General features: G+C 46.9%; 1 protein-coding gene across 3 annotated transcripts in view; it reads left to right on the top strand.

Annotated features, from left to right (window-relative positions):
• The window catches only part of LOC140492574 (neuronal tyrosine-phosphorylated phosphoinositide-3-kinase adapter 1-like), a 32,493-nt gene extending 7,195 nt beyond the window's left edge, over window positions 1-25,298 (top strand). Inside the window, exons 3-7 of one of the 3 annotated variants that reach the window (XM_072591547.1) lie at window positions 4,681-4,979; window positions 5,492-6,844; window positions 15,103-15,264; window positions 16,707-16,816; window positions 23,575-25,298. In XM_072591547.1, coding sequence (XP_072447648.1) covers window positions 4,681-4,979; window positions 5,492-6,844; window positions 15,103-15,264; window positions 16,707-16,816; window positions 23,575-23,805 — 2,155 coding nt within the window. In that variant the 3' untranslated portion in view covers window positions 23,806-25,298. The remainder of the gene's footprint in view (window positions 1-4,680; window positions 4,980-5,491; window positions 6,845-15,102; window positions 15,265-16,706; window positions 16,817-23,574) is intronic. The other 2 variants (XM_072591548.1, XM_072591549.1) reach the window with 2 other exon arrangements.
• The last annotated feature ends 264 nt before the right edge of the window (window positions 25,299-25,562 follow it).

The raw sequence follows: 25,562 nt of genomic DNA, 5'->3' as shown, positions 1-25,562 counted from the left end.
ATTGACCTCAGAAGGATGCCACGCATGTTTTGGGCTTTGTAACCACTTATTGTGATTTCACTGCCTCTGGACAGCAATTGGTGTGTTTCAGACAGGGACCATATTTTCATTCATTCTTCCATGTTCACAAATCTTAATCTGTCTGCATCTCTCTCTATGCCTCTGATTTCTTTTGTGACCCTTTCTATCATTCTGTCCATCTTTTGACCTCAATCTCTCTGTATATCACTTTCTCTAGCTCTCTCCTACTTTCTAGTTCTCTACCTTTGTCTCTCTATCAGTCACTTAACCATTTCCGTCTTGCTGTCTTTCTACTCCATAGCTGAGATTCTTCGAGCGCAATCTCCAACTCTTGTCACCACCTGTTTAAGTTCCCTAACCTGACTATATCATCAAAGGTAGATCACCTGATCATGCTCTGTCATTGCAGTTTGTGGGATCTTGCTGTACCAAGGTTCACTGGCATGGCAACAATGCCCATATTTCAAAAGGTATTCCGTTGGCCAATGCTCGTCTTCCTTCTGCCATTCTATTTTTCCTTCCTCACCCATTTTTTTCATAAACATCTGTCCCTTGCCCTGGCTTTGTATGTTTGTTTGTCCTCTTCCTCACCTTCCTTCTACCATCTGGTCCTTCTTCTCTTTACCCCCAAAAAAACTTGCCCTTTCCATTCCCAGAAACTTAGATCGTCAGGCACGACTGCTAGGTCTTGGGCCATACTTTGACTACCACAAATCTTTGATAGTTAAGTCAAGCTTGTTTATACTCATTTATCTCATCGCCTCATCTCACTGTTTCCATCCTAGCCACTGTTCCTGCATCAGGCTTCAGGAGTGGCTGAGGCCGTGTAGGCTGGGTAATGGTAGAATGAAAACTTGGAGGGGTGGGGTGGAACGTTGATTTTGCCCGAATTGTACTTTTGTCTTAGCTTTTTTAAAATAAAAAGTGGAAAGGAGCAGATATTGTGGCTTGAATTTCATGTCTGGATCAGTAAAAATGGGAGTCATGGCCACCATCCGTAGACATGAGGATGGCTGTCTGATATGCAGAGGGTTGCTGGGCAAAAGACCGTTGTGCCAATACTTGGTCAAAGCGATGATAATACCAAAAACTGCTCTATCCACAATGCATTCCCCCTCATTACTGTCCATGCCAACCTTTGCCCACCATGCCCCTTTTCTGCTACCCATGCCCCTTTTATAGCCCCTTTGCCTGTTTTATTATTACATTGATCCCGGACAGAGGTGGTAAATAAGGTGTTTGGTAAACTTGCCTTCATTGTTCAGACCATTCAGCATAGGAGTTCACGTTGCGATTTTACAGGATGTTGGTGAGGCCACTTTTGGAGTGCTTTGTACAATTCCAGTTGGCCTGTGATATGAAAGAGATTGTCAAATTGGAAGGGTGCAGAAAAGATTTACAACAATGTTACTAAGACTAGAAGGTTTGAGTTAAAAGGAAAGGCTGGAATTTTCTTCACTAGAGCATAGGAGGTTGAGGCTGACTTTTATAAAAGTTTATAAAATCATAAGAGGGATAAATAAGGTGAATAACCAAGCCTTTTCCCCAGAATAAGTGAATTCAAAGGCATATCTTTAAAATAAGAGGAGAGATTTAAAAAGAGGAGGGGCAATGTTTACTCGCAGAAGGTGATTCGTATGTGAAATGAATGGAGGAAAGCATAGATACAGGCACAGTTACCCCTTTTAAAATGCATATGGAGAAGTATATGAATAGGAAATGTTTAGAAGGATATGGGGCAAATGCAGGCAAGTGGGACTAATTTATTTTGGAAGCTTGGTTGGCATGGAGGAGTTGGACTAAAGGGTCTGGTTCCATGCTATAACTATATGCTATGCTACCTTTAAGATGGTTAAGGGCCACTACAATGAGATGTTCTGGTAAAATGATACCCACTTCCCTTTAGTGGGGTGGTAATAGTAGTCTGCTTGCTATTATGTATATTTACCCCATATAGGCTTAAGCACAGAATTCAGACTGCAAGTCAGGGTCTTACAGCAATCTGGCTAGCTATGTTGTTAAAGACTTCAAGACATCTGAATCAACAGGAATTATGTTTTATGATCTGAGGGTTAACATGTGGGAAGACATAGACTGTATTATACTAATTAATGGTGTTTTATTGAGTGCTAAGTCATGCTAACCCTTGTCCCCAGTCGTCATGTTTTTCCCTTCTGTCATCCTTATCAACTCAGAACCAATGTAGGCAGACCACAGGACACATATTGACATAAGAATTTAATTCAAAGTCTCTTGATGAACTTGGCAATACAAAAGAAAGTCTACCTTTGATTTTTAAAAAAACTCCCATAAAACAAGCACTTAGGGAGAACATAGGACAGTACAGTACAGGAACAGGCCTTTGGCCCACGATTCTGTTCTGAATGTGATGCCAAATCTCTTCTGTGAGCCCATGGTCCATATCCCTCTATTCCTTGCTTTTTCATGTGCCTATCCAAAAGATCATTAATTAACCCAATGCAGACATGGGAGGAGAAATGGCAGATGGAGTTTAATTCTGGCAAGTGTAAGCTGTTGCACTTTGGGCAATCAAAACTTGTTCCTCACAACTCCTTTGAACTTCTCTTGCCTTGCATGCATACCTTCTATAATTATACAGTTCACCTCATAGGGAGAGGGAGATTTTGATTGTCCGTCCTATCTACACCTCCCATAGTTTTATAAACTTCTATGAGGTCTCCTCCAGAGAAAACAACTCTAGTTTGTCTAGCCTCTCCTCATGGCTCATACTGTCTAATCCAGGCAGCATCCTGGTAAACCTCTTCTGTATCCTCAGCAAAGCCTCCACATCCTTCCTGGCAACCAGATTTGAACACAGTACTCAAGTGCGGCCTAATCAAAGTTTTATAAAGCTGCATCATCACTTTCCTCACTTGTGTACTGCATGCCGTGACCAACAAAGAAAGCATGTCATATGACTTCTGTACCACCCTACCTACTTTCAGGGAACAGTGGACTAGGACCTCAAGATCCCTCTGTCAATGAAGTTCAGCATCCTGCCATCAACTGTATATTTTCCTTTAACATTTGATCTCCCAAAGTGCAGCACCTTACACTTGCCAAAATTAAACTCCATCTGTCATTTCTCCTCCCATGTCTGAAACTGATCTATATCCTGCTGTATCCTTTGAGAACCTTCTACGCTATCCACAGCTCCCCTGATATTTGTGCTATTGACAAACTTACTAACCCATCCATCTACATTTTCATCCAAGTGATTTGTATAGATCACAAACAAGAGGTCCCAGTATGGAGCAGAACACTACTAGTCACAGCCCTCCAGCCAGAAGAACACCCTTTCCCCCACTACGCACGCACTTCTGTGAACAAGCCAAATCTGATCCGAAATGGCCAAGTGACTGTGGATCCCATGCATCTTAATCTTCCGGGTGAACTGACCATGAGGGACTTGTTGAAAGCTTTGGTAAAATCCATATAAATTCATCCATTGCAGTACTCCTCAATCACCCTCTTCACCTCAGAGGTGGTAGCCTGGAGTTACCAATGAAGAGTGAACTTGTGGATACTACATTGTAATCACAAAAGCTTGTAAAATCAGTCATGCGGCACTGATTGAGTAGTGGTAGTCATCAGGCGTATGTTAGCAGGTAGAACAAAATAGTGCTGAGTATTTTGTTTAAACATTGCAGACAGTATTTGCAAATTTCTAAATGGTAAGAGATTCAAATGCCTTTAATTTGACAATTTCCTAGCAGTTCTGTTAACAACTGTCTTGATAGTTCCAATAGGTTTATACGCATTTTGAGCAAACTAGGGTCTGTTTCTTTATGATTTCGAAGGACATTTCACCTCTCCAAAGAACTCCACTTCAGATGACCTCCAACCAGTCAAAAACTCAGGTCTTGACCATTGCACTAACAGTGAGATTAGCCTCAGGCCACTGTACTTTGACATATACAATTCCAACCTTGAGTTGTGGATGCACAATTTAGAGCACTCCTTTTTATGGGGTTTTGAGACCTATATAGGCTAACGCTACAGAATCAGGACTGAGGAGTTACTGCACTGTCAAAGGCACCATTTTTCAGAGTGTAATGTTGCGTCCAATCAGGTCTCCTAGTTGAATAAAAGGCCCACAATCTCCTTTATAGCTTAGTCAATATTCATTCCTCAACAAACTGCACTTAACAAAGCAGAGTATCTAGTCATAAGCATGTTGTTGTTTGTGCTATCTGGCTTGCATTAATCCAACATTCTCCTGGCTTTACTGCTTTGCAAACTTCAACTCATGCAGAACAGTAACCTTCATCCTACCAAGTACCTTAGCCCCTGTGCTTGATGATCTTCACTGACTCCTGTTCTGTAAACAGTTCAGGAAAAAGCTTTGCTTTCCTTTGTTTAACCTACTTATGATTCTCAATGTCTTTCCCCTCTCCCTCTTTCCGCTTCCTTCCCTGTCTTTCTCTCCTTTCATTTCTCTATTTTCTTGCTCCTAACCTCCTTCCTACTCTGTCTTTCCTTTCTCTTTCTCCTCCGTCATTGTTTCCATCTCTTCCCTTTCTCTCCATGTCCCTCTTTCCTTGCTACCTCCACCCCCTCCTCCCGGTCTGTCTGTGTCTCTCTTTCCTTTGCCCCATCCCCCACTCCCTTCCTCCTTTTCTCCTCTTCCCGACCAAGTGTCTGCAAGGATGGGGGACTGGGAAGGGTGCGGGATCTCGCCTCCTTCCGCAAGCACTTCCGAATGGGTTTCATGACCATGCCAGCCTCCCAGGAGCATGGGCCACACCCATGTGCCAGTGGAATGACCACCCGCTCTCTGTCACTTCACTCAGTGGGCAGTGTGGAGAACGGCGAACACTCCTGTACCAGAAAACCTCCAAGCAAGCCCAGGCGCCATCCCAGCACCAAACTCAGCCTGTGCCCTGAGGGCAGGAGCAGCAGCGGGGACGAAGGACTCGGATCAAAGGGCGAGAAAGGTGAGCAATATTGGACCATGTACCAGCCAGGTGTGTCAGAACTTTGTTCACAGTGCTTTCAAATTGAGTCTTCATGCTTCTAGCTTCCAGCCCTCCTTACAGCATTGTTTACTGTTCTCTGGGTCCACACTAGGCTTAACTAATCAAATACAGTGAGCAGTATTAGTAAACAGACTCAGCTAATCAGACACACCACAATTAATAACTGCAGATCCCATGCCCAATGTTGTAGGAAGAGTATGAGAGTGGAGTTCACACCAGTGCTCTGTGGGTAATGTTCATTCCTCAGCTGCCGCCACATTAAAAACCAAGATGACCTTGCCATTGAAGTTTGTGGGATTTTGTCATGTTTCCTAGCAACACTTCGGAATAACTAATTTTGGTTGAAAGGTGCTCAGGGGAGGATAAAGGGTGGAGAGAGGCACTAGAGATTGGTAAGTGTTTCCTCAACATGGCAGCCATGGTCTGTGCCCAGGAAGCAGCAATCACCTGTCTCTCTCTTCTCCTTCCAGTGACGCAGAGGCCAGGCCTCGAGGCAGGAGACAGCGGGCGAAGGATCCCACCCCTGAAGCCGAAGCGGAGCCCCAACACCCAGCTCTCCGTGTCCTTCGATGAAGCCTCTGCTGGCAGGACATCCCTCCCTGTGACATCTGGGCCCAGGTACACTCCACCCGCTGAGCCTCCCTGCGGCTCGGAGGAAGAGGTGGCAGGCGAGGAGGAGGAGGGTGAGGAGGAGCCAGTCTACATTGAGATGGTCGGAGATGTTTTCAAAGAGCAGAGTGCAGCTGATGAAGATTCAGACCACAGTGAGGCCATTTACGAGGAAATGAAGTACCCTCTACCCGAAGATGCCACACGGGAAGCAAAGTGGAGCAAGTTTGTCTTCCCGAAATCCAGTACAAGCAGGGGTTTGAGCCTAGGGGGTCCCAAGGCTCCTTACCAGGCTGACTCCAGAGGCTCACCCCATGACATTCCTCCCCCTTTTCCAAACCTTCTCCTGCATCGTCCGCCTCTCTTGGCCTTCCCTCAGTCCGCCTCCCAGAAGGCCTACAAGACTTCCCTTGCCCTCACTGTCGCCAGCCAGCCTGGCTCCAAGCTCCCTGTCCTGCAACATGGCGACTCAGCCCCCACCCCAGGAGATGCCCAGTCTGCTGGGCAGCCGATTCCCAGAGTGCAGAAGGAGGATGGCCTGCATCAGGGTGTCATGGTGCCCTCAGGGAGGGCAAGAAGCCACTCAACGCCCCTTCCCCCACAGGCATCTGGTCAGCACCGTCCTGAGAAGGAGCTGCCCACATCCCATACCATGAAGGCTTTGGCCCAGTCAGCATTAGCAGGCCGTCAGACCCATCTTTATCAGAAGGCTGAGAGGGACAAGCCCCCGTCACTCAGTGTCATCTGCTCCTCTGTGAAAGTCACCACTCACTCACTGGTCACCCAGGCCTCTGGTGACCAGAAGGTGGACAAAGAACTCTCAAGTGTACAAAATGTGTTCTGCTCCATTAGTACAGCCAGCACCCCTTCCCGGCCTCTGTCCAGCCTCTATAAGATGCCAGTAGTGCATGGGCTACTGGAGCACCCTAGCCTGCCTGGCCCAGGCTCCCTAGTGTGGCCTTACCTCCCACTGGCTTGCAAACGCCCTCCGGCCTATGAGAGTCTCAAACCTGGCTCAGCCCAGAGGGTCTGCCCCGCTGTCTACCATGCAACGGTGAAGACCCAAGGACAAGACAGAGCCCCAGCCTTCACCAACATCTGCTGTCCACGTTCAGTCACCAACCCAGAGGCACGGAGCTCCCCTGGGGAGGCTAGTTCCGGGCACGGTTGGCAGCGAAATCTGCCTTGCAGCAGGAAGGCACAGGACCCAGAAGGTAAGCTGACCTGGGAAAGGAGTGCAGACAGATCTCTGGGGGTTGAGTGGCATGCTCCAAAGGTTGATTGGATTGATTTTATTAGATATATTAATGTCACGAGTGCTGATGGTACAGTGAAAAGTGTTTATGTGCTTTACAGGCAGATTGTTCTATGCAAGTGCATCAGGGTAACAGAACACAGTATAGGATACGATGTTGCCAAGGAGGTGCAGAACGGAATTAACATTAGAGGTCCGTTCAAAAGTCTGCTAAACGCAGGGAAGAAGCTATTCTTGAATCTGTTTGTATGTTTATGTTCTGTTAGATGAAAGCGGGTGGAAGAGAGTATAACTGGGTTAGGAGGGGTGTTTGATTATGTTGCTCGCTTTCCTGATGCAACTGGATGTATAGATGAAGTCATTGGATAGGAGGAGTGATGCACTGGTCTGTGTAGGCGGAGGCCTATGTCCCAGACTTGGGAGATGAATTTATTTGGAATTATGGTGTTGATTGCAGAGGTTTGGTAAATAATTAGGTATCCATGTCGAGATATTGCAGGGCTGGGTAAAGGGTCAGGGAGGTGGGGGTCTGTCGAGGACCTGTAATGTGGCAGGCAAATTGCAAGGGGTCAAGGTAGTCTGGGAGGCTGGAGTTGATGTGAGCTGTGACCAATCTTCATAATTATGGATGTCAGAGCCACTGGACGATGCTGCATGTTTTTTTCTTTTGCACTACTGGATTGTGGTCATCTTGAAGCAGGTGGGGACTTTAGATTGTAGTACGGGAGGGTTGCAGATGTCTGAGAGTGCTCTTGCCAGCTGGTCCACACCGGATTTGAATGCGCGACTGGGCCCTCCATCCAGGCCAGTTATTTTTAATAATTCACCCTTAAGAAAGCCAATCTAACATCTGCACTGGTGACTGAGGGTGTAGTGTTGCATCCGAGCCTGATGGGACAGATGATCTAGTTTTACTGCCTTTCTATTTAAAGTGACCATTGAATGCGTTAAGGTAATGTACAATGGAGGATTTTGAGACTGAATTCTTTCCCCACTATGTCAACAACTATGATTCCAATGATCTGAGACATTCTGGAACACTATTCCTTTACACTGCTGAAGAGAGAGACATGTTGTCAAAGTTTTCTATCTTGCACTTATCAGGACGAACACAAGAATGCCAAATTTCAAACAATCACAGCTGTTTATACTGAAATAAAAAAAAACTGCAAAGGCTGGAAATCTTAAACAAAAAACAACTTGTTCAAGAAACTCAACAGGTTTGGAAGCATCTGTGAAGGGAAAGTTAATGTTTTGAGTACAGAAATATTTCTTTAGAATTTAGTTGACTGGAGAAAAAGGGGGTTATTTGGCAACTTGATTTATTGGTTGAAGCATTGCCATGAAGAAACTGTTCCCAAAATTCATGATTAATTCTAAAGGGGTATAGGGCTCTCATCTATTCTTTCCAATATAGAGAATGGGGCCTGGCATCTGAGTGTGCATCTCCCCTAGTGAGTGTAAATGTGTGGCTGAGAGTGCTCAACTGTTTCTCTTAAATTGATGGTTAATGCTGTTGAAAGCGTGCTTGGGATTGTTCAGCAAATGCTGTCCAAATGTAGAATTTTGTTTTGGGATTTGCCACCCTGGGTTGATTGAGTACAGTCTGGACTCTGACAGACTGTGTGTGTGCAGCAAGTCAGCAACAGAAAAGAGGAATCTGTGCTTCTGAAGCGGTACAAGTATAAGGAGTGGATGAGAAGAGGGATAGTAGTTTTGTAAGGAGCAGGAAATAGAGCAGAATTAACTGTTTCATAAGGAGAAGAGTAGACCTGTGGGAAGGGCAGTAACAGTGAGCCATAGAACGATGGCAAAGAGTGGTCTTTCAACTTGTTCCTTCTGATGAGAACTAATATGACATGACAAGAAAACACCTGATTGGTGGGTGTTTCATCCACTTCTTTTGTTGAGCCAATTGGCTTAAATCAGGAGACATTATTACAGTTAGACATTATACTTGCCACTTTAATACCCAAATTAATTCATTGCCTATCCAGTCAGCTCTATTCCATTTCATGTGTTGCAGCAGTAGTATGTGGGAGCTGCTGGGCAACAGTGTGATCTGTGGGTCAGATTTGATCAGCTAGTCACTGGGTTATCTGGCTAATATACTTGGCATTGCGCAGTTTGTCTTGGTTATGAAACAGTCCCTCGATAGAGGATTGCTGACTGGCAGAAGGGAGAGAGTGAGTATAATCTGTTTTGTTTTCAAAATAGCAGCCAGTGACTAGTGGAGTTCTGCAGGGATCAGTGTTAGGACAACAAGTATTCATGTTATACTTTAGCAATCTTTTATGAAGGGACTGAAGGCATTTCGCAAAGTTTGCAGAAGACTTAGATAAGTGGAGGGACAAAGAAGTGGTAGATGGAATGCAGTGTGGCAAAGTCTGAGATTATACGTTTTGATAGGGAGTGTAGAGGTGAGGGTTGTTTTCTAAACCGTGAAAGCCTTCAGAAATTTGAAGCACAAAGGGGCTTGAGAATCCTGAACAAGGACTCCCTGAAGGTTAACATGTAGGTTCAGTTGGTAGTTACAAAGACAAATGCAAAGTTGACATTCATTTCAAGAAGGCTAGGATACAAGAGCTGATATGTAGCCCCAGCAATACAATGCTCTGGTCAGACAGCACTTGAAATATTGGGAGCAGTTTTGGTCCCCATACCTAAGGAAAGATGCACTGGCCTTGGGTGTCCAGAGGAGGTTTACAGCAATGATCTCAGGAATAAAGGACATGTCATATGAGGAGCAATGGGTCTGTACTCTATAGATTAGATTCACTACAGTGTGGAAACAGGCCCTTCAGCCCAAGTCCACACTGACCCTCCAAAGAGTAACCCACCCGACTCCCTCCCCTATATTTATCCTTGACTATTCCACCTAACACTACGGGCAATTCAGCATGGTCAATTCACATCTTTGGACTGTGGGAGGAAACTGGAGCACCCGGAGGAAACCCACACAGACACTGGGAGAATGTGCAAACTCCACACAGTCAGTTGCCCGAAGCTGGAATTGAACCTGGGTCCCTGGCGCTGTGAGGCAGCAGTGCTAACCACTGAGCCGCCCAGCTATTAAAGGTGTGGGTTTTATTACAGTCTATGGTTTTCCAATTACCTGTCATGTATGACGTGTCTGGCAAAATTCAACTACATCCTTGTGCAGTCCAGGCCAATACAAATGGCTTTGTATTCTAGCCTGTGTTTTCCTCACTCCTAAATGACCCCCAAATGCTAGCTCATGCACCACTCATAACACCTCCTTTCTATACCCTACTGGCAATAAGATTTGATGAACTTCTGCCCATTTCTCATCTGCCTGAATATGTGATGCTCTCCATTTCCTCATTAAGGCGTCATTTTTAAGATAGTAACATTCAGGGATACATTCAGATTCTTTTTCTGTGCATGTCTTTTGATACCATTGTTTTAAGTTTTCATCCTTCTGCTGTAACTCAGTTAATTTACTGGGTATTTTGAGTAGTTAGTCAGAGCGGCGTGGAGCACCAATGAAAATATGGAATTTAGGATGAGTGGTGAAATGATTGAAAGTTACGGAACACTGAGAGAAGATCTTTCCAATAGAAAGAGAGACTAGAATTTGGGGCGCGGCCTCAGGGTGCAGGGGCAACCTTTCGAACTGAGGTGAGGCATTCCTGCATCAAAAGGTGGCTAATCTGTGGAACTCTTTGCTGCAAGAGGCCATGGAGGCCAAGTCATTGATTGTTCTTAAGATTGACTTTCTGATCAGTAAGAAGATCAAAGGTTACGGTGAGAATGCAAGCACATGAGGTTGAGAAACATGTCAACCCTTATCACATGGCGAAGCAGACTGGATGGTCTCTATTCTGCTATGTTATTGCAGGAAAATCAATGTTTCGGGCAAAAGCCCTTCATCAGGAATAGAGGCAGGGTGCCTGCAGAGTGGAGAGATAAATGAGAGGGGGGTGGGGAGAAAGTAGCATAGAGTAGATGACCTGGGGGTTGCAGTGAGAGAGACATTCACTCAGATTCTTGTAGAGAGAGGAGGAAAACCTTTTCAAGGCAGGCATCCTTGCAAGAGGATTTGCAGTAGCGTTAAAAACAAATACTTGTCTTGAAGACGTTTTCCTCCTCTCTACAAGAATCTGAGTGAGTGTCTCTCTCACTGCAACCCCAGGTCATTTACTCTATGCTACTTTCTCCCCACCCCCCTCTCATTTATCTCTCTACTCAGCAGGCACCCTGCCTCTATTCCTGATGAAGGGCTTTTGCCTGAAACGTCGATTTTCCTGCTCCTTGGATGCTGCCTGACCTGTACTTTTCCAGCATCTGCAGTCCCTGTTTTTACCTTCTGTATGTTATGGTCTTATCTTTTTTGCCTTGTCTCTCAAATTGAGGTCCTAGAATTCTAACAGTGTGGAAACAGGCCATTCAGTCCATTGAGTCCACACCAATTCTCTGAAGAGCATCCCCTCCCCCTACCCTATCCCTGTAACTATGCATTAACCAAGGCTAATCCTATCTAACCTGTGCATCTCTGCACATCATGGGCAATTTAGCATGGCCAATCCACCTAACCTGCACATCTTTGGACTGGAGGAAACTGGAAACAATGTGCAAGATCCACCCACCCAAACCTTAGTCCCTGGTGCTGAGAGGCGGCAGTGCTAACCCCCAAGCCACCAGGCTACCTGAAGAAGGGCTTATGCCCGAAACATCGATTTTCCTGCTTCTTGGATGCTGCCTGACCTGCAGCACTTTTCCAGCAACACATTTTTCAGCTCTGATCTCTAGCATCTGCAGTCCTCACTTTCTCCTAGTTGATTTTAACCTACTGCAAATCCTCTTGCAAGGATGCCTTCCTTGAAGAAGCTCTCTTCCTCCCTCTACAAGGATTTCAGTGAGTCCCTTTCTCACTGCACCCCAAGGTCATCTCCTCTGCCCAGAAACTCTTCAGCCACGTCCTCGAACAGACTCGCTACCACAGCCACATCTCCTTCCTCAGCATCTGTCTACGGAACCAACTGATTCTACATGGACTCCGGACTATGTTCGGACCAACAGAATTTGGACCCAACCAGTACCTACGACAAATCCGTAGCCTCCAACAACAGACCTCCCTCCGGATCCTCCGCTCCACTCTTGCAGTCATGCGCCGCTACCTACATTCCCTGCAGTCAGCACTACCCCAGTTCAGGGCAACACTCTCACAGGCCTGTAAAGGACCTCTACTGTTCATCCACAGAAGAATCCATACACCAAACAAACAGTTCCTCCTAGCCATATTGGAAATTAAAGACAGTAAGTACCAAAAACTTTCATGTGCTTACCCCCACACTCCGGATTCCTCGACCGTTCCAGTATCTTCCATTGGCCTCCTGAACCGCTCGGGCGCCATTACCAACGCGGCAGCTACAGCAACTGCCGCCGCGAACCGTGGTGTCACTTCCGCCCCCACCGACCATGCAGCCTCCGCGATTGCCTCCCAGACAACCGCCTCCATGATCGCCAGGAAGACCATTGCTGACAGATTCGCGGCCTCCCCAGGGTCCACAGCCACTGGGAACAACACCATTTCTGCCGTCGCTGCATCTACTTCTGCCCCCCAGTGACGTCACTCACCTGCACAACAACCACGCCACATGCTGCAGTTGTATAAGACTCTGGTGCGGCCGCATCTGGAATATTGTGTGCAGTTTTGGTCGCCATACTATAGGAAGGATGTGGAGGCACTGGAACGGGTGCAGAGGAAGTTTACCAGGATGTTGCCTGGTATGGTAGGAAGATCCTATGAGGAAAGGCTGAGGCACTTGGGGTTGTTTTCATTGGAGAAAAGAAGGTTTAGGGGTGACTTGATAGAGGTGTACAAGATGATTAGGGGGTTAGATAGGGTTGACAGTGAGAACCTTTTTCCACGTATGGAGTCAGCTATTACAAGGGGGCATAGCTTTAAATTAAGGGGGGGTAGATATAGGACTGATGTTAGGGGTAGGTTCTTCACTCAGCGAGTCGTAAGTTCATGGAATGCCCTGCCAGTAGCAGTGGTGGACTCTCCCTCTTTATGGGTATTTAAGCGGGCATTGGATAGGTATATGGAGGATAGTGGGTTAGTGTAGGTTAGGTGGGCTTGGATCAGCGCAACATCGAGGGCCGAAGGGCCTGTACTGCGCTGTATTCTTCTATGTTCTATGCGTCTCCAGCCCCACACCAGGTCCTAGCTCCCAGCCCTGCCGTATTTTCACCATCCCTCCAGACATCCCCCTCTGAGGATGAAAGATCAGTCCTCAGCAGAGGCCTCAACTTCATCCCCCTATGAGCTCAGATTAACAAGTTCAACACGCGGAGACATCGAACAATTCTTCCGCTGCCTTCGCCTCCACGCCTACTTCTTCAACCAGGATTCTCGCCCAACCTCTGACGACCCCTTCTCCCACCTCCAACACACTCCATCCACCTGGACATCCCGTGTTGGCTTTTTACCCGCCCTCAATCTCTTCATAGCCAACTGCTGCCACGACATTAACCATCTCAACCTGTCTACCCCTCTCACCCACTCCAACCTCTCACCCTTGGAATGTGCAGCCCTCCGCTCCAACCCCAACTTCACTATCAAACCGGCAGACAAGGGAGGCATGGTGGTAGTTTGGCGCACCGACCTTTACACTGCTGAGGCTAAACGCCAGCTCGCGGACACCTCCTACTGCCCCTTGACCATGACCCCACCTCCCACCACCAAACCATCATCTCCCAGACCATCCAAAACCTCATCACCTCAGGGGATCTCCCATCCACCGCCTCCAACCTCCTAGTCCCACAACCCCACACCGTTTCTACCTCCTGCCCAAAATCCACAAACCTGACTGCCTCGGCTGACCCATTGTCTCAGCCTGCTCCTTCCCCACCGAACTCATCTCTGCATACCTCGACACGGTCCTGTCCCTCTTAGTCCAAGAACTCCCCACCTATGTTTGGGACACCACCCACGCCCTCCACCTCCTCCATGATTTTTCGCTTCCCTGGCCCCAACGCCTAATCGTCACCATAGACATCCAATCCCTAATCACCTCCATCCCCCATCACTAAGGCCTCAAAGCCCTCCGCTTCTTCCTTTCCCGCCGAGCCAACCAGTACCCTTCCACTGACACCCTCCTTCAACTGACTGAACTGGTCCTCACTCTGAACAACTTCTCTTTCCAATCCTCCCACCGATTCCTGAAGAATGCCTGAAACGTCGGTTCTCCTGCTCCTTGGATGCTGCCTGACCTGCTGCACTTTTCCAACAACACATTTTTCTACCCAAATTGTTGCCATAATTTGACATTTGGCGTTATTGCGTTTGTTCTGATGTGCAGGAGGAATACTATCTAAATAGAATTCAAGTCTAAGTTGACAAACAACTGTATGTCCACCCCTCCTTATCTTAGCCCTCTGGGGACAGGTTGAGTCAGTGTCTTCTGATTTGATTCTAAGGGATGACTAGGAATCTGTCATTGGCCAAATTGTGGCCACTCGATCAGTCAATGTCGTGATATGACTTTGTTAGTTGCTGGGAGGAGGTCATGGGTCGACAATCTGCGAGTAAAGGGATCATTTGGACAGGGTCCTCCTTTCGGTGTTATTCTTTAGGTTTTTCTGTCTATCTGCATGTGTATCCCTCCATGTATTAGTGTGATCAGGTAAAAGAATGGGGTAGCATCAGATTGTTGAGCAATCTCTCAGCCCCACCCCTATGGCTATGCTTCAATTGGATACTGACTTTGAGCTACCTAGACAAAACCACAATATTGATTGACTGATCGGTTTTCAGTTAAATTCAACATTGTAAAACTTGTTCCTGTCTTCCAAATGGCATGTCCCAGTCTAACCCTTCCCAGAGTATTGGCAGGCAGCCAGACTGATCTTGGGATATAGGTGTTAATCTGACATTGCAGTATTGGAGCCAGAGCTATTTACCAGGAAGACTCCTGTGGGATGGTGCTTTCTTCAAAGGCTCACCCCAGAGTGGGTTTGAGATCTTCCCTCCCGAGCCCCTCCCTCTGCCAGTATGAGGCCAATCCTCCCACAGCCAGAGTGAGTCTCCATTAGCCCAGCTAGAATGTGACAGCATGCAAAGAGACCAATTAGCCCCACTCTCCTTTTTCCCCATAACTGTGTCAAAGGCATTTCATAACTTCAAGTTAGGTTTGTCGCACCTGTTGCTTGTTGAAAGAACTGACAGTGCCTCCATTTCACCACCAGGAGGTGCCCCTGGCAGGAGTGGAACCAACGAATCCATGGATAAGGAGGAGAATGCTTCGGCAATACCACTGAAAACTCAGGGAGCAGAAGGCTGTACAATCAAGGGGCCCTCACGATCAGGGCTGCCCCAACCCTGCCCGATGACTTGCCAACGGAGTGTAGGTAGGTTGGCTGGCTCAACGTGATTGGCTAGTGCTTGGCCAACCTTTTATAAAGAATGGCCTGACTGACAGTCGCCATTCCCATCCACTCCCACCCATGTTTTGTTGGTCTTTATCCGTCCTGGAAGATACATTTAGTTGTTAATCTGCCATACATATACCCAGACAGTCTCACTGTGTAACATGTGGGACATTATAGTCTCCCCTCTGTGAAGGATGGGTAAAACTTGAATTAAGAGCCTTATTAATTTGAATGCCCATTCTGTCTGTACAACCTCCATCTGTTTTCAGTCACTCCTATGTCTCCATTTGTTTCCCTATTATAGAGTTCTATGGAAACATGTCACCCCTGAAATTAGTCTCCAACCAGGACTGTAATGCCTAAAATAACCCTTAATTCAGAATGATAATAAATCAAAGTGCATTTTTATTAGAAAAGTGGCCATTCAGCATCTCCATTGCTGAATAGGGGGGATTCATGGGTATGCTGCAGTACTTCTCCATGAGGTTATACCTTGTTCCATTTGCTGTCTCATGCGTGTCCTCCCCTCTCCTACCATCTCATCCTTCCTGTTTTCCCCTTCCTCTTTTCTTTTTTTTTCCTACTCACAAATGCTCTTGTCTACTACACCCCCCCCACCCCCATCAAGTGCTGTTCCCTCCTGCCCTCTTCTCCTCCCCCATATACATTTTTCTGTCCACACTCTCCCTGTGCACAGCCTCACCTCTCCAGTCCCTCTAGCATGTGCTCTTCCTTATTTTCTCCACTGCGCCCCCCCCAACCACCACGCACTGTCTCCCCCCCTCACCTCTCCAACCCCACCCCCCAAATAAAATCAAAACACATGCTCTTTTCCTTTCACTCTGGTCATCCTTAATATCTCTTGTGGCCTCTTGTCAAATTTTGCTTCGTAATGTCTCATTTACTCTCTCAGAGCTGCCAGGCAATGTAAGCTGTTAGATCATCACGGTAGGACAGCTACTGTGTCAGCACGTTTTGAGAAGATTTGTAGCTCAGGTTGAGGTTCTGGATGTAGGTTTGTTCGCAGAGCTGCAAGGTTCACTTTCAGACATTTCATCACCATACTAGGTAACCTCTTCAGTGAGCCTCTGGATGAAGCACTGCTATGTTTGCTGCTTTCTATTTACATGTTTGGGTTTCCTTGGAATGGTGACAAAACATCTGAAACCTTCCAGCTCAGCGAGCAAGCCTACATCCAGCTACTGTGTATTGTATGAACAATAAACTATGATCTTGCCAGTCATGGTCACATCTGAAAATATATCAGATACATGATTTAATCAGGATATGGGCTCCATATTCACTTTGGTCAGGTGGGGTTTGCCTAATTCATGCAAGTTACTGATGAAGTGTTGAGTTTTCCACGATGCTCCTTTTTCAAATCTCTGCTTGACCCCCTCTCCCTCTTTCTTCCTTTCTAGACTCCGCACTCAGCCATCGCCTTGGTCGTTCAGCCTCCACCTCAGGTGTACGTTACCCTCTTGCTCATCTGCAGCGACAGTGCAGTCAATCCCGAGACTCCCCGAGCCAGGTAGGAATGATGATTGACTCCCCAGCAGTAAAAGTGGGACTGACCAGCAAGAGAGAGAAGTAGAGACAAACGTGAAGTGAGAGAGACAGAGAGGGAAAAAAATGCAGTGCATGAAAATTAGGTGAAACAGATGCACATGAGAGAGAGCATGAAACACATGTGAGACAGGGAGTGTGAACAACAAAGAGGTAAGAAAGAAATTGAGATAGCGACCCAGAGATAAATTAAAGGGTGAACAATCAATCTAGCCTTTTGGGACAAGTAAGAGAAAGATAATAGTTATCAGAGGGAGAGATGATGACTCTGAAAGGTCAACGTACTGTTTCTGAAGAATAGTCACTGTGGTGAGGCAGAATGACAAACAGCACATGAAATGAATGAGAAGTTAGGGTTTCACCAGATGGTTAGAACATTACAGCGCAGTACAGGCCCTTCACCCCTCCGTATTGCGCCGACCTGTGAAATTAATGTGATACCGATCTAACCTACGTGGGCGGCACGGTGGCACAGTGGTTAGCACTGCTGCCTCACAGCGCCAGAGACCCGGGTTCATTTCCCGCCTCAGGCGACTGACTGTGTGGAGTTTGCACATTCTCCCCGTGTCTGCGTGGGTTTCCTCCGGGTGCTCTGGTTTCCTCCCACAGTCCAAAGATGTGCAGATCAGGTGAATTGGCCATGCTAAATTGCCCGTAGTGTTAGGTAAGGGGTAGATATAGATGTAGGGTTAGGGGTATGGGTGGGTTACGCTTCGGCGGGGCGGTGTGGACTTGTTGGGCCGAAGGGCCTGTTTCCACACTGTAAGTAAGTAAAGTAAAGTAATCTAATTCCATTATTATCCATATGTATGTCCAATGCCCATTTAAATGTCCTTAACATCGGCGAGTCTACTCCTGTTGCAGTCAGTGCATTCCACGCCCCTACTACTGAGTAAAGAAACTACCCCCGAGATCTGTCCTAAATCTATCGACCCTCAATTTAAAGCTAAGTCCCCTTGTGTTAGCCTTCATCTGAAGTAAAAGGCTCTTTACGGACTTCAGTAAGGTGTTCGACAAGGTTCCCCATGGGAGACTGATTAGCAAGGTTAGATCTCATGGAATACAGGGGGAACTAGCCATTTGTATACGGAACTGGCTGAAAGGTAGAAGACAGAGGGTGGTGGTGGAGGGTTGTTTTTCAGACTGGAGGCCTGTGACCAGTGGAGTGCCACAAGGATCGGTGCTGTGTTCACTACTTTTTGTCATTTACATAAATGATTTGGATGCGAGCATAAGAGGTACAGTTAGTAAGTTTGCAGATGACACCAAAATTGGAGGTGTAGTGGACAGCAAAGAGGGTTGCCTCAGATTACAACAGGATATGGGCCAATGGGATGAGAAGTGGCAGTTGGAGTTTAATTCACATAAATGTGAAGTGCTGCATTTTGGGAAAACAAATCTTAGCAGGACTTATACACTTAGTGGTAAGGTCCTAGGGAGTGTTGCTGAACAAAGAGACCTTGAAGTGCAGGTTCATAGCTCCTTGAAAGTAGAGTCGCAGGTAGATAGGATAGTGAAGAAGGCGTTTGGTATGCTTTCCTTTATTGGTCAGAGTATTGAGTACAGGAGTTGGGAGGTCATGTTGCGGCTGTACAGGACATGGGTTAGGCCACTGTTGGAATATTGCGTGCAATTCTGGTCTCCTTCCGATCGGAAAGATGTTGTGAAGCTTGAAAGGGTTCAGAAAAGATTTACAAGGATGTTGCCAGGGTTGGAGGATCTGAGCTAGAGGGAGAGGCTGAACAGGCTGGGGCTGTTTTCTCTGGAGCATCAGAGGCTGAGGGGTGACTTTATAGAGGTTTACAAAATCATTAGGATCATGGATAGGGTAAATAGACAAAGTCTTTTCCCTGGGGTCAGGGAGTCCAGAACTAGAGGGTATAGGTTTAGGGTGAGAGGGGAAAGATATAAAAGGGACCTAAGAGACAACTTTTTCACGCACAGGGTGGTATGTGTATGGAATGATCTGCCAGAGGAAGTGAGTTCCACGATGGACGTATCCTGTCAACCACCACCCTCTGTCGTCTTTCAGCTAGCCAATTTCTGATCTAAACCATGAAATCACCTTCACCCCCAAAACTTTGTATATTGCGCAGTAGCCTATGGTGTGGAACCTTATCAGACGCCTTACTGATATCCATATACACATCATCCGCTTTACCTACATCCACCTGCTTTGTCACCTTCTCAAAAGAACTCACTAAGGTTAGTGAGACACTACCTATCCTTCACAAAACCGTGTTGACTATCCCTAATCAGAGACATCACAAATCCTGGCCCCTGGGAGGCATCACACCAACCATGAGTCTCGCTCATTCCCATAGAACCTCCTATCTGTCCCCTAGCTATGGAATCCCCAATGACTAGAGCTCTGCTCCTCTTCCCTCTTTCCCCCTTCCCCTTTGAGTAACAGGGACAGACTCTGCCCCAGTGACCTGTAACCCATTGCTTGTCACCCCCCGCCCCCAACAGTATCCAAAATGGTGTACTTGTGGAGGGGAACCACCACAGGAGACCCTTGCACCGCCTTTCCTACCCCTCAGTATAACCCATCTACCTTCTTCAAGTGGCTGTGGAGTAACTACCTCCCTGTAATCCCCTCCACCTCCCGAATGATCTGCAGTTCGTCCATCTCCAGTTCCCTAACACTGTTCTCGCGGAGCTGGCATTGGTGCATATCCCACAGTTGAAGTCAGCAGGGACACTGCTGGTGACCCTTATCTCCCACATACTGCAGGAAGAACACTCAACTGCCCTAATCTCCATTTCCACTATTCTAAATTCCCAAAGAGACTGCTGAAAATATGAAACATGAAAGTAAACACTTGTCACCTTCCCAACCGTTCTACAGAACCTTTTTTTGGTTAGAGAAGGATGATTAGTGGGAGACACTACCCATGTACTGTTTCAGGTAAAGCAACCGCCCAAATGTGACCTTGTGACCTTCTCCAACTGCCTTCAGGAACTGAAGAATACCAGCCCTAAAAGTGATTTATTCTGTATAAAGTCCTATAAATTGAAATACGACGTCCACACTGATAAGCCTAATGTATAACTGAAGGCAGACTGCATTGTTAGGCCTTCTCTTTGGGGAGGCAAGTAATATCCACTCTGCACAAATGCCTGTCAATGACTACCTCCAACAAGAATGAATGTTGGTTAGGTTCTTTGGCATTACCATCATTGAATCATCCCACTGTCAACATACTGGGAGTTACCATGGGCCAGAAATTGAACTGGATCAGCCATATGAATAAAATGGCTGCAAAAGGTCAGAGGCTGGGAATCAGCGAGTAACTTGCCTCCTGATAGCCTGTTCATCATCCATAAGGGCTGAAAATGTGTTGCTGGAAAAGCACAGCAGGTCAGGCAGCATCCAAGGAACAGGAGAATCGACGTTTCGGGCATCAGCCCTTCTTCAGGAATGAGGATAGTGTGTCCAGCAGGCTAAGATAAAAGGTAGGGAGGAGGGACTTGGGGGAGGGGCGTTGGGAATGCGATAGGTGGAGGGAGGTCAAGGTGAGGGTGATAGGCCAGAGTGGGGTGGGGGTGGAGAGGTCAGGAAGAAGATTGCAGGTTAGGAAGGCGGTGCTGAGTTCAAGGGATTTGACTGAGACAAGGTGGGGGGAGGGGAAATGAGGAAACTGGAGAAATCTGAGTTCATCCCTTGTGGTTGGAGGGTTCCCAGGCGGAAGATGAGGTGCTCTTCCTCCAACCGTCGTGTTGCCATGGTCTGGCGATGGAGGAGTCCAAGGACCTGCATGTCCTTGGTGGAGTGGGAGGGGGAGTTGAAGTGTTGGGCTACGGGGTGGTTGGGTTGGTTGGTCCGGGTGTCCCAGAGGTGTTCTCTGAAATGCACCTTCCCCTGCAACCGCAAGAAATGCAAAACTTGCGCCCACACCTCCCCCCTTACCTCCCTCCAAGGCCCCAAGGGACACTTCCATATCCACCACAAATTCACCTGCACCTCCACACACATCATCTATTGCATCCGCTACACCCGATGTGGCCTCCTCTATATTGGGGAGACAGGCCGCCTACTTGCAGAACGTTTCAGAGAACACCTCTGGGACACCCAGACCAACCAACCAACCCAACCACCCCATGGCTCAACACTTCAACTCCCCCTCCCACTCCACCAAGGACATGCAGGTCCTTGGACTCCTCCATCGCCAGACCATGGCAACACGACGGTTGGAGGAAGAGCACCTCATCTTCCACCTGGGAACCCTCCAACCACAAGGGATGAACTCAGATTTCTCCAGTTTCCTCATTTCCCCTCCCCCCACCTTGTCTCAGTCAAATCCCTCGAACTTAGCATCACCTTCCTAACCTGCAATCTTCTCCCTGACCTCAGCGCCCCCACCCCACTCCGGCCTATCACCCTCACCTTGACCTCCCTCCACCTATCGCATTCCCAACGCCCCTCCCCCAAGTCCCTCCTCCCTACCTTTTTATCCTAGCCTGCTGGACACACTTTCCTCATTTCTGAAGAAGGGCTGATGCCCAAAACGTCGATTCTCCTGTTCCTTGGATGTTGCCTGACCTGCTGCGCTTTTCCAGCAACACATTTTCAACTCTGATCTCCAGCATCTGCAGTCCTCACTTTCTCCTCGAAGATCATCCATAAGGTCCAAGTCAGTACATTGCTTCTCGCTAGCAGAGTATTCCAATCATCCTAACATTCACAAACAAAGCTGCATTAGCACACTATTTAAACGAGCAACCACCACAAACTGCAGCACAGAGCAGAGAAAAATCACCCATACGGTGTGTTCAAAAACAATGGGTACCTAATGACCACAGTCCGCCGATTTTTCTCAGCAGCAAACAAAAGGAGTGCAGAAACCCTAGATACTCTCCCCTACATCAAAGACAACTGAAATGACTGCCAGACTACTCCGACTACTTGGCATCATGGTAGCCCACAAACCCAACACACCAAACCAGCAGCTAATCAACGTGGAAGACCCCATACAGATAACAAGCAAAACTAATGTCATTTACGAAATACATTGCAAGGACTATAACCAACACTACATTGGGCAAACAGTCAGAAAACTAGCCACCAGGATAGCCAACGGGATACATGAACATCAACTAGCTACAAAACAACATGACCCCCTCTCACTAATATCCTTACATACAGATAAGGAAGGACACCACTTCAACTGGGATCACACATCCATCCTAGAACAAGCCAAACAAAGACACACACAAGAATTCCTAGAAGCATGGCATTCCAACCGGAACTCTTATCAACAAATACATTGACTTGGATCCCACTTACCACCCTCTGAGAAAAAAAACAGGAAATGCCATCACCACACCAAAGAAATGCAAACATATAAATAGAAAGCAGGAAACATCAGCAGTGCTTTGTCTGGAGGCTCTCTGAGGATGTTAACTAGTATGGTGACAAAACGTCTGAAAATGAACCTTCCACCTCAGTGAGCAAACCTATGTCCGGTACTCTCTGCTTGCCTGGATGAGTGCAGCTGCAACAACACTTGGGAAGTTTGACACCATCCTGGACAAAGCAGCCCACGTGATTGGCAACAGATCCACAAATATCCACCCCCTTCACCACCAGTGCTCAGCTGCATTATGTACCATCTACAAGCAAGAACTCACCAAGGCTCCTTCAACAGACACTTTCCAACCCATGACCTCTACCATCGCGAAGGGCAAGGGTGGCAATACATGGAGCCACCATCACCTGCATGTTTCTGTCCAAGCCACACACCATCCTGACTTGGAAATATATCAATATTCCTTCTGTCACTATCTTGGACCTCCCCCCATACCAGCTAATTTGGCTGGCCGAATGCCCCAAGAGTTGTAGCGGTTTGAGAAAGCAGCTCCTGAGGGGCATGTGATGTTGGAAATAAATGCCAGTTTAAGTGGTTAAAATTAAGTAAGGTATTTATCTGCTGATCATGCTCAAATTGGTTTGGTTCTCGCTGTACCTACATTGGTTGTCCCTTTTTACTGCATTACATTGAAAGGAGCGCATTGGGTTTTGAGATGTCTTGTGATTGTAAAATAAATGCAAGTCTTTCATTCTTGCTAATTGTCTGAAGAAGCTTGTGCTTTCTCATTTGGAATTGACTCCCTGCCTTGGTCCCATAATCCTGAATCCCTTGTGCCTAAAAGCAATAGATCAATCTACAACTGACCCCCACTTCACCAGCCTCAACTGAGGCTTTGAGGTTCTGCTGACACCAAACTTGAATAAATAGTTTCTCTTCTTCAAGCCTTTTAAAAAAATTTTAATCATCTCCAATCCTTCACAATCATTCCTTAATAATCTAAACTGGGGATACAAGCAGAATCTGTGCAACCTAACCCCTCAGTTTAATTCTTTGAATTCCCGCATAATTCTGGTGAATCTGCACTGCTCCCTCTCAAAGGCCGATACCTCCCCCTGAGAAATAGGCCCCCGAGCTAAACTGAACAATATTTCCTTACTGTAATGATGCTGTTTAAGTGTAGTGTGTTGGCCCTTTACGATAGCTATTCACCTTAGTAACTGAGATGATTGTGTGTGGCCTGAGTGTTACACAGGGCAGTTCGTTCCAGAAAGTTTTAAGGAAGCAGTGTTCCAGAGAGAGGCGAATTGGTGCTTAAAACAACTTTTGTTTTAAATATTTTGTTCTGTCAGTTGAGTTTTGAACGGAGTTATAATGAAAAGCTTTGACATGTTCCTTTCTACTTTGCCAGGGTCTTCAGCAGCAGGCGCTACGCGAGAAGGATGGGAAGCTCCTGGAGGTAATCGAGCATAAACGGTGCCTGTGTAAGGAGATCAAAGCACGACGAAGGCCGGAAAGGAGTCTATGCAAACAGGACAGTATGCCTATCCTCCCAAGCTGGAAGAAAGGCTCGGATTCTCGGAAAACTGGGACGCCTCCGTGCCAACGACAACACACTGTCCTCTGGGACACGGCCATTTGACAGTGCCAGTTTCTTCCTTCTGCCCTTACCCCCACCCCAAACCCAGGAGCAAAGGGCAAGCCTGTTCGCTTGCGACCTTTGAACTTCAGAGACTCAATCTTTGGGCTTGTAGGACATCAGGTCTCCGCACGGGACCTGAAGTAGCCCTGATTGTAAAACGCTTGGGGAAACCCCCTGCCGACAAACCCACCCCCAAAATTCAATCACTCCCACCCCTTGCTTCATCAATTCTAACTTCCTTGCCCCTGTTCCCTCCATTGAGCCCTTCATTGTTCCCTATACTCTGAAACAGAATGAGCCTTCAGAAAACATTCATCAGTCAGCAAATATAAAGCCCAGGCTAACAGAGGCCTGACAAATGATCTCTGCATCATGTCACGCTGAACTAACCAATCAATGATGGACAAAACAGTGCAAGCAAATGGTGGAAAGCATGTCCATTGAACAGCCAGCTTGTGGTCACCCATCAAGGATGAAGATCGGCCTTCGCTGGTGCTCAGTGTTTGACACGTTTTTGCTACTGGGTCAAACAATAAGCGCAAGGTTGTTCATTGATGACCGAAGAACTGGAGAGCTACAGAAGATAGCAAGGCCAGTCCCTCTGTTAGGGACAACATGTCGCTGACTCTGGCCCAACCCATACAGGAAAAAAACACTCCAATGATCTCACCATCCCTATCTCCTTCCTCCCCCACCCTGCCAATTGAAAATCCAGAATGGTCCAAACCCTTACCCCTGCATCCCATATTACCCCAGTGTCTGTAGTGACTCCAGGCCTGTCACTGACTTGGGCAAGTTTGGCAGCTGAAGTGGTATCAAGTGTGAGGTGTGCATGAGAAGTGGGCTCCAAATAATAGAGTGAGAGCAGTGAATACAAGGGGGTAAGATCAGATGTTATGGTGCCAACAGGACGAGGGGTAGCCATGGGATGCCACCACCTAGTCAGGGAATGAGAGAGAAAAAGAAAGAAGAGTGACTTCCTCCAATCAATAACGGCTTCAGCCAGTGTAGTACTGCTGATCATGGGAAACAGTCACTGATAGAGAATGTTCTATCCAAAAATTTACCTCCCTCAGGGAAAGAAAAGGTTTTGGAAGATGAAGTGGAGAAATAATGCCACGGTAGACAATGTCCTGGGAGTGGGACAGTGTAGAGGGAGTTTTAGTTTAAGTATAGAGGAAATTTTATTCTATTTAACCCATCCTGTACTTGTCCTGGCAATGTTTGAGGATACTATCAAAGAAGCTTTCAAAAAAAAAAAGGAATCTTCAACTAACTCTGTGCTATTCATGTCTTGGGAGTGTTTGATGGGAGTATTCACAAATTCTGCGAGGAAGCATGTATTCTTGTCCTCAGGCAGCAAGGCAGCTTTTGCTGTCATGGGGGACAGAGTTGTGAAACATTTGGCCTTGGTAATCAAGGCAATAATGAATAAAATCCACCTGGGTATCCAGTCTGTTATACTATGCTGTGAACCCTGATCACTTGCTCCACTGTTGTGTGTGTGTGAGCTGCTTTAGCCAAGGCAAGATTGACACTGATGCACTGTGGCCAGGACATTTGGGAATCCATCCTACCTCGTAGCCCAGGTTCAGGGATTGGTCAAAGCTTCTTTGGTGTAAATGTCATGTTTCTTGCTGTAGGCCTGTCAAGGGTCTGTCTAATCTGCCACGTATTTATCTGTCTTACCATTAGAATCTCCTTTTTTTTATACCCCCTGTCTACGTATGCAGCTGTCTGTGTCAATACGTGGTTGT

Source organism: Chiloscyllium punctatum, chromosome 21 (assembly GCF_047496795.1).
Source record: "Chiloscyllium punctatum isolate Juve2018m chromosome 21, sChiPun1.3, whole genome shotgun sequence".
Taxonomy (NCBI): domain Eukaryota; kingdom Metazoa; phylum Chordata; class Chondrichthyes; order Orectolobiformes; family Hemiscylliidae; genus Chiloscyllium; species Chiloscyllium punctatum.
Note: the sequence above shows the minus strand (reverse complement) of the source record. Positions and strands in the feature narration are given on the sequence as shown.